Source organism: Felis catus, chromosome A2 (assembly GCF_018350175.1).
Source record: "Felis catus isolate Fca126 chromosome A2, F.catus_Fca126_mat1.0, whole genome shotgun sequence".
In the NCBI taxonomy this organism is placed as follows: Eukaryota; Metazoa; Chordata; class Mammalia; order Carnivora; family Felidae; genus Felis; species Felis catus.
In genome coordinates, this window is record NC_058369.1 from 131,272,006 (window position 1) to 131,283,080 (window position 11,075).

The 11,075-nt window shown below is 42.4% G+C and overlaps 1 protein-coding gene across 1 annotated transcript in view; it reads left to right on the top strand.

Annotated features, from left to right (window-relative positions):
• The window catches only part of LSMEM1 (leucine rich single-pass membrane protein 1), a 14,435-nt gene extending 4,435 nt beyond the window's left edge, over positions 1–10,000 (top strand). The window contains exons 2-4 of the mRNA XM_003982967.4: positions 3,234–3,362; positions 5,337–5,465; positions 9,388–10,000. Coding sequence (XP_003983016.1) covers positions 3,239–3,362; positions 5,337–5,465; positions 9,388–9,518 — 384 coding nt within the window. The 5' untranslated portion in view covers positions 3,234–3,238 and the 3' untranslated portion in view covers positions 9,519–10,000. The remainder of the gene's footprint in view (positions 1–3,233; positions 3,363–5,336; positions 5,466–9,387) is intronic.
• Positions 10,001–11,075: the final 1,075 nt, after the last annotated feature.

The window sequence follows — 11,075 nt, forward strand, 5'->3', positions numbered from 1 at the left end:
AAGCCATGGCTGGAATGATGATTCTATGATGTGACATACAAACCTTTATTGCTCGTCAAATATTAGTACTCGGGATAATAAAGTATAAGAGATGATAAAATACAAAGCATTTCTGGAAGAGTAGAATCTGTGACCATGCATCAGTCATTACTTATGATTTTATCTGTGAAAGGATAAGACTTGATTGATCTCTAAGACTCCTTTATTTTATATGCTGCTGCTGCTTTTTAAAAAATGATCACTTCATGTCATTCCCTTAGGACTATTCCATGAAGTATATTTGGAATTCAGTAATATCAATATCAATGCTTCAGTGATGTCTAATCTAAAATACTCTGAGAATTACATATTTTTGTTAATTAAAATTTCAGGATACCTGGAACACCTTGTTTAGTTATTAGCTTTGACTGATAAAAAGTTTAATTAGTCCATGTTTTTCTTAGGGGTTCAGGAGCATATTTTTTACAAGTACTAGTGGGTTTTAGGTATGACTGGGGAATTCCTGGTTTTTAATGTTTCAGGATGCAGTTTACCCTGTTTAGTAAATGGCTGATCCTTTTTCACATCTGTAGGTGTTCGCAACTTTTTTTTTTTCTGAATTTGTTTTCTCCTAACTCTATCTTTCTTCATTTTGCAACTGCTATTAAAGGAAAGATTTTTAATGTTAACAGGAAGTAAACAGTGTGTTGCTTCATATAAATGAAGGCACAAAGTTTATTGACTTTACCAGAGTCCAGATAGATATCACATGAGGATTTTTATCCTCAGTTTCTTTCTGTCATTGCATTTATTATTAACTGCCTCAAATTCTTTTGTAAATGGTGAGCTTCAAATCGTAAATAAAATATTTTAGTTGTTCCAACTTAACGTAAGTCATGGCTTATACATTTGACACTGAGTATCTGAAGAATAGGATTGGTGCCCACCCTGAGGAGTTCTAAGTCAACCAGGCAAGTCAAAGATGTAAGCAGTAAATGTTGTAAAATAGCATGTGTGTTCTGATGGAAGAAGGTACCGCATCCAGCAAAAGCACAAAGGAAAGGCAGATTGATTCTTTGAGAGATGAGGTTTGAGCCAAGTCTTGAAAGAGGGTTAGGGAGGCACCTGCGTGGCTCAGTTGGTTAAGTGTCTGACCTCAGTTCAGGTCATGATCTCGCAGTCCATGAGTTCGAGCTCTGCATCAGGGTCTGTGCTGACAGCTTGAAGTCTGGAGCCTGCTTTGGATTCTGTGTCTCCCTCTCTCTCTGCCTCTCCCCCACTCAGGCTCTGTCTCTCAAAAATGAATAAGCATTAAAAAATAAAAGAAGAAGAGGGTGAGGGAGGGATGTGGAGAGGAAAGGGAAGACACAGTGAACTCTGAAGCAAGAGGTCTGCTTCTGGCTAGCTCCGCCTCTAAGTAAATGTGTGGTGTTGGGCATTTACCAGCTGAGCATCCATTTCCTCCTCTGTGGGAAGGAGGGGGCCAGACTAGAGCATGTCTACAGTTCCTTTCACATCAAAAAGTCCCTATGTCACCATTGGACTCATTTTATGAAGAGAGATCACCATGAAAGAGACAGTTTTGATGGTAATTTGAATTTGTCTTCCTAGAGCCCTTTATTTCATGTAATTAAAAGGGCACACGTTCTCTGTTGTGCTAGAAGAGACCTAATAAAACAGACTTTATAAATAAACCCATTCGGGCTTTTCACGTTTGCTGGAAGTGCTGTCATCAGAAAATATTACCTTAAATGTCAACCTCAGTTTTAAAATTCTTTACTATGGAAGTGGCCTCAATCTAAGGAAATTCGGAGGAAAGAGCCCTCAGACGTCCCAGAGTTTAGCCTCCAACCCGCTGCACGGTTCCTCTTTATAGCACCCTAGCCTGCGAAGATTTTTCTCTTGAGGACTCCCTGCCAGCATCTAATGGCTAAAGAATACATGTAAGGTGGAGACTCATATATACCATATTGAGCGAGAATGTAGAAATTGCAGTTATGTTTTAAAGCCTCATGCAATTAGGATGGTTTGTGGTAATATTCTCTTGCCCTCTCACAATCTGTCTTTGGGCCACAGGCTGACAGCTTAGTTTTACCTTTCCATATGTTTATACATAGTTTTCTTGTCCAAAGGATTTGAGGCATCTCACCAGAATATAAACAATGTGATAAAAGAAAACTATTTTATTTTTTCAATTTTTATTCATTTTTTGAAAGAGAGAAAGACAGAGACAGAGAACAAGTGGGGGAGGGGCAGAGAGAGAGGGAGACACAGAATCTGAAGCAGGCTCCAGGCTCTGAGCTGTCAACACAGAGCCCGACACGGGCCTGGAACCCATGAACTGTGAGATCATGACCTGAGCCGAAGTCGGACGCTTAACTGACTGAGCCACCCAGGTGCCCCTAATTTTGTAATTTATTTTAAAATAGTTTTCTTGGGGCGCCTGGGTGGCTCAGTCGGTTGGGCGTCCGACTTCGGCTCAGGTCATGATCTCATGGTCCGTGAGTTCAAGCCCCGCGTCGGGCTCTGTGCTGACAGCTCAGAGCCTGGAGCCTGTTTCGGATTCTGTGTCTCCCTCTCTCTGACCCTCCCCCGTACATGCTTTGTCTCTCTCTGTCTCAGAAATAAATAAACGTTTAAAAACAAGAAAAATAGTTTTCTTGCGGCACCTCAGTGAGCTTGGGCAGCTCAATCAGTTAAGCAACCTACTTCAGCCGGAGTCACGATTTCATGGTTTCACTCTTCATGAGTTTGAGCCCCGAATCCGACTCCACCCTGTCTGCACAGAGCTTTCTTAGGATTCTCTCTCTCCATTCTCTGCCCCTCTCCAACTCATGCTCATGTGCTCGCTCTCTCTCTCTCTCTCTCTCAAAATGAATAAATAAAAACTTAAAAAATTAATGAAATAAAATAAATTACAAAATTAAAAAGCAGGCTCAGGGAAAATAGCGAGAATTAAGAAATCTGAGGAGAAGGAAAGAGGATATTCAGATAAGCAGGGCATAAAGGGCTCAAATTGGGTGTCACAATTGAGTCTGAGCTTCCTGGCAAGCCAAGCAAAAAGAATAGGGACAACGTTGTCCCCAAAGGGAAATATTTTCTTCTGGACAAGCACAGCTTTTCTAGACCTTCAGCTGGAAATAATGCATGTGGGTGGTTCTTTCTGTGCCTGTCCAGCTTCCTGTGGCCTCTGATTCTTGTGCAGTGGGGCTCCCAGAGCCGGCCTTCTGTTTAGTGTCAGTGTTTTCTTCCAGGAACTATGAATCATTCCCAGGACACCAGCTCTCGAAGCATGCCTGAAGATCGAAAGCTTTATATTGTGGATTCCATAAATGACTTAAACAGACTGACCCTCTGTCCTGCTGGCTCCCAGCATCTGCTCCGTATGTGTGCCTCCCAGGCTTTCTGGCTCTTCCTGGCTTCTGGGCCCCCTAAAAATAGTAAAGGCTAATCTGGACCTGTGGGTGTGGTGGGTGGCAGGGTGGGCATTAGGAACAGCTCAGTGCTGGAAATGCTTTTTATTATCAGTCAACTTTTGTGTTAGTTCTCTTAATATTTGACAGGCTTATGGGCTTTCTTGGGTCCTAAGCAAGATTTGGAATGTGTCTTCAAGAGTTCTGAGAAGTTTCTGTGGAGTGTTTCTCCCTGGAAAGGGCAGGGAAACTGCAGTGCTGGTCTTCCAAGAGGTTTGCTCATCCCTCTTGGCTACTGTCGTGCCTTCCAGAGACCACGGCCAGGTCACGGTGGTGCCCACTTTCCTGGAGAAGTCTTACTTTGTAGTGCATTGCCGAGAAGATACTCCACACATTCATCCAGATTTCAAGAAGTCATTAAATTTTGGGGGGGCGTGAAGTCAACTTCATTTTCTACTTAAAAATCACAAATGGTCCCAATTAAGGGGTTAAAAAAGGAGGAGAAAACAAAAATCCTCTAAATACTAAATGTGTACTTTGTTCCCTAAATATTGTGAACGAGCTCTCTCAGATCATTCTGAGCCCCATTTTTCCAGCTTCAATTCTGACTTTCAAACACAGGCCTTAATTTTCTACTAGTCGTTTGTTCCATTCCCATTCTAAACTCAGGTAATTCCAAATTTATATCTATTATTCCCCTTCTAAATCCTAACTGAGGTCTTGCTTTTTTCTTCATTATAATGGGTTCAGACTTTCACCTGCTTCTACTGCAGTCAAGTCTCCGCAGGAATAGGTATTTGGGTACCAGCTTATGCCATTGCTTTGATTAGGAAGCAAAAGTTGTTGCGGGGTGACGCATGATGTATTTACACGGCCCAGGACCCAAGCCACCCACCTAGCTATTATCAAGTAGCACAGTGTGTGGGACCTATGCAAAGTAGGAGAGAATACAGAAAGGAAGTTAATGGTCTCCATGACCCCAAGTTCCTATAGTGCTTATTTAATTTAATTTGGGTGTTCCTAGGCAAACAGGCCTTACAAAATGATGGCCAAATGCAGACACTTCATGCCTTAGCTGCTTTATAAGCATAGTTGCAGTCTCAGTGTAACTGCAGAACATTTAAAAGAACCTTGTTGGGGCGCCTGGGTGGTGCAGTCGGTTGAGTGTCCGACTTCAGCCAGGTCACGACCTCGCGGTCTGTGAGTTCGAGCCCCGCGTCAGGCTCTGGGCTGATGGCTTGGAGCCTGGAGCCTGTTTCCGATTCTGTGTCTCCCTCTCTCTCTGCCCCTCCCCCGTTCATGCTCTGTCTCTCTCTGTCCCAAAAATAAATAAAAACGTGGGAAAAAAAAATTAAAAAAAAAATAAATAAAAGAACCTTGTTTGCCAAGCAGTTTCATCCCAAAGACAGCTCTGAGAAACCCAGATACATCCGGGCCATTTTTCTATTTAAATGGATGTCAGCTTAACTTACTCCTATGGTGAAAGGCATTTCTGGGAGATACCCTAGAGCATTCAACCTTCCACTCAGCATAGGTGTCCCAGCCAGCTGTATTTTACTCCCCTGTCACTTCAGAGAAGAGGGCAATACAGTCTCCATCACTCTGAAAGCTTAACACACATATCCTCTCCCACCCATCCAAAGAAAACGCACGTCCTGCCTCTTCAGTATTAACACCATCTTCAAAGAACTTTCCAAGGAGAGTGCTAAACCCTGCTTATTTTTTTGACTACCAAGGATGAAGAAGGTAAAAAATTCACAAAGAGCACCAAAGACATAAGTCCAAAGACATTCCTATGACATAAGTCACTTTCCAGGGTGATCACAGGGAAAACCGGGTGTATCCCTTACTCGGGTCTTTAATAGTGGGGGACTGTTCAGTTCTGCTGGCAAGGTGGATCCTGAGGAGTTTTTGTCATAGGTATTTTTGTTTGTTTCATGTTAGCTCTCCAGGAGAAAATCCCAGACGTTGGCACTAACTCAGGAAACGGAAGTCACAGTCTATTTTTTATGGGGCTGATAATTGTGCTGATTGTCAGTCTGGCACTGGTTTCCTTCGTGATCTTTCTAATAGGTAAGTACCACTGACACGTTCTCGTTTCTTAAATGCTCTTACTTTGTTGCTGGTTGTTTAACTTTGCTCCTGTGAGGAGTCCATGCTTTTTGGCAATCACTGCTACACTGGAAAGACAGACAGCAAGTGCCTGACCCTGTGATTCTGGGGACATACAGTGCCACAAGTTCACGAACAAGGACATTAAATATTTCTATAACTTTCTTTTCTTTCTTTTTTTTTAAGTTTATTTATTTATTTTTAGAGAGTGAGAGTGAGAGAGCTGGGCAAACGCAAGCACATTAGTGGGGGAGGGGCAGAGAGAGAGGGAGAGATAGGATCCCAGGCTGACAAAGCAGAGCCTGACATGAGATCACCACCTAGGCCAAAATCAAGGGTCAGATGCTGAACTGACTGAGCCACCCAGGCGTCTCTATAACTTTTCTTTCTTACTTGGGAGTGTCTGGCTGTCAAATGTTGATTCTAGTTTTTCTTAATCCAGTACATAATTGCTCCATTAATTCAGGTCTCTACCATAGAGTCACATTCAGGTTTCAAACTCCTTCCCAGGTTTTCTCACTTCCCAGAAATCTACTGGAAGCACTGAGGGCTTGTGCAAGGTCCCAGAGGCTGTGTTGGGGAGGTGATGAGGCCGTTTCTTTCCTGTTTGACACTCCCCCGGGCTGTATGACGACCTGCCCTCCCTGCTCTCAGCCTGGGCCTGACCTCTGCCATTGAGTGGTGGCTGGGCTGTCCCACATGGCGAGACCCCCCCCAGGCCTCAGGGCCACTCTCCTCTCTGCTTTGGCAGGGGCAGGGTGCTGTCCTTTCCTTCTGTGGGTTGCTCTCTCCCCTCAAGCCCATCAGTTCTCTCTCTCAGCTAACCTCTGTGGGCCATTATCTGGATTTATTTCAGCTTCCTGCTGCCCTGAACCACGCCTTTTCCTCTGGGTCCTGAGAACCATCGTTTATTTCTTCTGCCCTTTCCTGCTTTGCAGGCCCTGTAGCCTTCAAAAATCTTCAATGAGAAGTGGAACCCATGTCTTTGGAAGGCCTTTAATTTAAATTCATTCAGGATTAAAGGACGTAGTGGTGGTGATGATGGGGGGAGACAGGTGGGCAGGGTGTGTGGCTCTTTTACAGCCTCAGACCCCTTATCTTCCCCAAACTTCCCCAAACCTGGGGTCAGGGCAGGTGGGGAGGTGGGATATTTAACTGCTTCTCTCTGGCCCAGTCCATGCCCTCTCCAACTTAAAAGCTTCAATGGGAACTATCCTTACAATAATGGTGCCCTTGTCTCTGACTGTCCATTGGATGTGGGTTGTTTCTGAATCTTCAGGGCCAGAAAAAGCCCATGCATTACTCTGAATTCTGAAATGTTATACCAACAAAAATTAATGCTCCAAATATCATTCTGCCACACCCATCTGGGGTAATGACTGAGTTAAACTAGCAGGAAATTTTAGATATCCCTATCGGCAGGAGAGCCACCCAAAGGAACTTCTCTCTTCTGTGGAGCGACGGGTAATGAGGTTAAAGGTAATGATGATAAGAAGTGCTATATATCGAGCACTCATTTTCCCAGGCACTGTGCTAAGTAACACCTGATGTCTGTTTGTTCACAACCTCGTAACAACTCTAGGTCGTACAATCTACTATTATTCTGGTTTTACCGATGCTGACACTGAGGCTTCGGTTAATCACCGTGCCTGAGGTCCACAACTAATAAGTGCCGAATCAGGGCCCAAAGACTCTCCTGCCTGACTTCAAAGAGCATGCACTTTATTACTGTCATTATACCCCTCTTGTATAAATATGATTTATGTTATATTTGCTGCTGGTGTTTTATGTTGAGAGCAAAGTCATACGAAGAAAGAGAAAGAAGATATGAACAAAGAAGAATGTCTTTTTTTTAATTTTTATTTTTTAACGTTTTATTTATTTTTGAGACAGGGAGAGACAGAGCATGAACAGGGGAGGGTCAGAGAGAGGGCAACACAGAATCTGAAACAGGCTCCAGCTGTCAGCGCAGAGCCCGACACGGGGCTCGAACTCACGGACCGTGAGATCGTGACCTGAGCTGAAGTCGGCCGCTCAACCGACTGAGCCACCCAGGCGCCCCAAGAAGAATGTCTTTCTTTGGGTTATTGCTCTGTGCCAGATACATAAATTCATTATCTTACATCTTTACCTCTTAAGATAGTATTTAGTATTTCTATTTTATTGACACGAGACTAAGACGTAGAAATGTACCTCTCCATGTGTACCCTGCTAATCAGAGGCAGAACCAAGATTCAAACCCTGACCTGTCTGGCTCCAAAGCTTCCCTGCCCTCCATTGCCTATGTTGAAGAAATAAAACAAGGACTTCCTGTGGTTTTCAGACAAACCTTAACTCAACCTCAGAGTGGAGTTGGCACAGGCCTCTGGAAATGAACTTGGCCTGTGCTCATCTTTAACAAAGAAACCATTTTGCTCTCAGTGGGATTTAGTGCAAATTTGTAGTCTTTTCACTGACGTGAAAGAACCTGTATTCTTTATAACTGGTATTTTTATGTAAGAGGGAAAAGACTTATTTTATACTTGATTACATTCTTATTAAACCATTGGACCTTATGTTTTGTCATAATCTCTGTCCTAAAAAGGAATAATGCTACAAGAGTATATTACTATACATGCCTCTGGTAACAAATTCTAGTGGCCAAGCAGTCTATTCCAGAGAATACTAGGTTCCTGGGATGTTGTTGTTGCCTGAGGGAAGAAGGATTCTATGGTCAAATGAGTTTGATAATTGCTGAGTTAGATAATGCTCAAATTGTTTTTTTTTTTACTTCTTGTGAGTTTCCAAGAGGCAGATCAGTGCAAACTTTTTCTCTAACATTTTTGCACGTGGAACTCTTTTTCTTTTTTGGAATTTAATTTGGAATCAGTGTGTCGTGGAACACACTCAAGCCAGCCCGGCTGCTGCTTCCTTCTCTGTTTGACTTATGTTCTACTAGGAGTTTCCCAAGAGGGGAAAGGATATTATGTGTTATGAATTTACTTCAGTTTCACATTTTTCCCCAGAAGCAAGTGATTTTTCTGCCTGGCTCTGTAGTTAATCTCAATTAAGATCCTTCCTTCATGTCTTAGACCATAATTCATCCAGCATAGTTTTGCAGACATGGGGAAGAAGCAGCTTCTGGGCAACCGTTTGTCCCAAGCCTGGAAGGGGAAGCTCTTCTATCTAGTTTACTTTCCCACATCAGTTTATCCACTAAGCCTCGTGGCATGCTCCCAGCAACATTAGTTGGGGGAAAAAAACTTGCTTAAAATGGAAATAATAAGAAGCTCAAATATTAAGTATGGATTTTTTTGCTGCATTTCCTGGAAATTCTAACCTCTGATGAGTATGGAGTAACCTCCATAGCTTACTTTATTGCCAAGAGTTCTGTTTATTTTGGAAATACAGTCTCTGTTCTTAGGATGGTCCGAGGGGAATTACTACATGTTCATTTAGGGGCTGGTAATTCAGAACCAGCAGAGCTATGTCAAAATAGGCTGAAACCCAGAAAACCTCATTTCCCAATGAGGAGCCACAAACCTCTGGAGAAGAGCGCTCTAAGAAGACGATGTAACAATCACTTCTCTGATATGCTCCCAATGAGACTAGCTGGTGGTTTCCTTTGGTGGCTCACAGTGAAGTTTCTCAGCCAAAATCTGTGTGGAGCTGCCAAAGGTAGTCGAGGCTGGGCCCAATAAATTGTAAAAGTAATGCACGTTGGTAGACGGCTTTAGTCTTCGGCGATTTCTCTCCCGCGCTTGTGGGCTGCGTGGGTTATTGGAGCAGGGGACTTGCCAAGGGGGCCTTTCAGCACTTGGCTAAGCACCAACACAAGGCACTAGCGGGTCCCGACGGAACACACTGGCTATCGATGTAACACAGTCTGTTTTCTGTTTTGAAGTTCAAACTGGAAACAAGATGGATGATGTGTCGAGAAGACTAACAGCTGAGGGAAAAGACATAGACGATCTTAAGAAAATCAACAGCATGATCGTAAAGCGACTCAATCAACTGGACGCGGAACAAAACTAAAGAAATGAGCATCTAAAAGCAGCCGCCAGCACCTGAGCTTGGCGCTTTATTGGGTGTGCACGGGCTTATGAACTGAGCATGCGCATTTCTGCAGGCAACAGACCATCTGGTTAGCGATCCCAACCCTGGGGCCAAGTTAATGCTGTAGGGTTGGGAGCGACTCCAAGGCAAAGGGGTTTGGGGATAGCAACCAGAAAAAGGGCTCGTTGTATGCTGTGTCCTTCTGCTTTATTGGGGTTAAGGGTGGCTGTTATGGAGGAGAACCAATAGTAAGCCAGAGAATTTGGCTCTGTACATACAACTTGTCTTACAAAAGGAGCTTTCATCACCAGAACAAGTTCCCTGTGCCAGTGAGGTTCATGGTGCCTCGTGTATCTTTATGAATTCCTGTGACAGTCTCATGGTTTCATTGAAGTATTTGTTTTCAAGGGAACCAGGTGTTAACTCTTTTCAATAAAAGAAAATTTGCTCAGGTGATTAAACTTTGACTCTTATTTCCCCAGGGACAGGGGGTGGGTGGATTTCAGAGCTAGTTGCCTTCTGGTATTTGCTAGCAGTAGTCATATGTGTAATGGTATGGTGGGGGTCAAAAGAGAGAGACTAATGTATTCAACTAATGTTTATTGAGCTCTTACTGTGTGCAAACCATCTACTTTAGAAGAACTTCTGTTCGATTTGGGAACAAACAGAATGTATTGTTATATATAAATTATATAAGTTTAGTTGGCTTCCTTTCTCATGAAAAAAAAAATTCCTTCAATGTTCTGCTGATTAATTTTGAAGAAACCTGATAGGTTTGTGGTCGTTACTAAACTATAGTAGGAAATTGTATATTTGGAATATTTGGAACCTGCTCTGTTTTAGCACAAAAGGTAATGTATACAGTTTATGATCTAAGACATGGCGTGATATAAATAAGCTTAAAAAAGTAAATGAATCTTGGGACCCCTGGGTGGCTCAGTAAGTTAAGCATCTGACTCTTGATTTTGGCTCAAGTCATGATTCCAGGGTTTTGAGATCAAGCCCTACGTTGGACTCTTCATTGAGCATGGAGTCTATTTGGGATTTTCACTCTCTCTCTCTCTAATAATAATAATAATAATAATAATAATAATAATAAATAATTGACCACAAAAATCACAGTGTTAGAAAATCTTTTATATAATACAAATATATTGCACAAGTTTATTGATGAATGTATTGTGATTCTGTCATTTTGGGTTGGTCAAAGACCTGTCAGTTGACCCCCAAGTTAAAAACATACACATACATACATTTTATAACACTAAATAATTAATCAAATAACACAAGACATTTTACTTACACATTTTTGCACTCAAAAACGTTTGTCCTGGATACTCACTTTCTTAAATTGATAAATACTATATAGGCTATGTTAATAATCTAAAATTTGTGTTCACTGGGAAATCCTTATTGAATTGTTGATGGGTTGTAGCAAAATAATTTATCAGGATTTGTTGTAACATTATTGTAGAAATGACAGAAGAAGTGAAGCAACAACTTTTTAAAAATTTACCCATTTCTGGGGAGCATAGG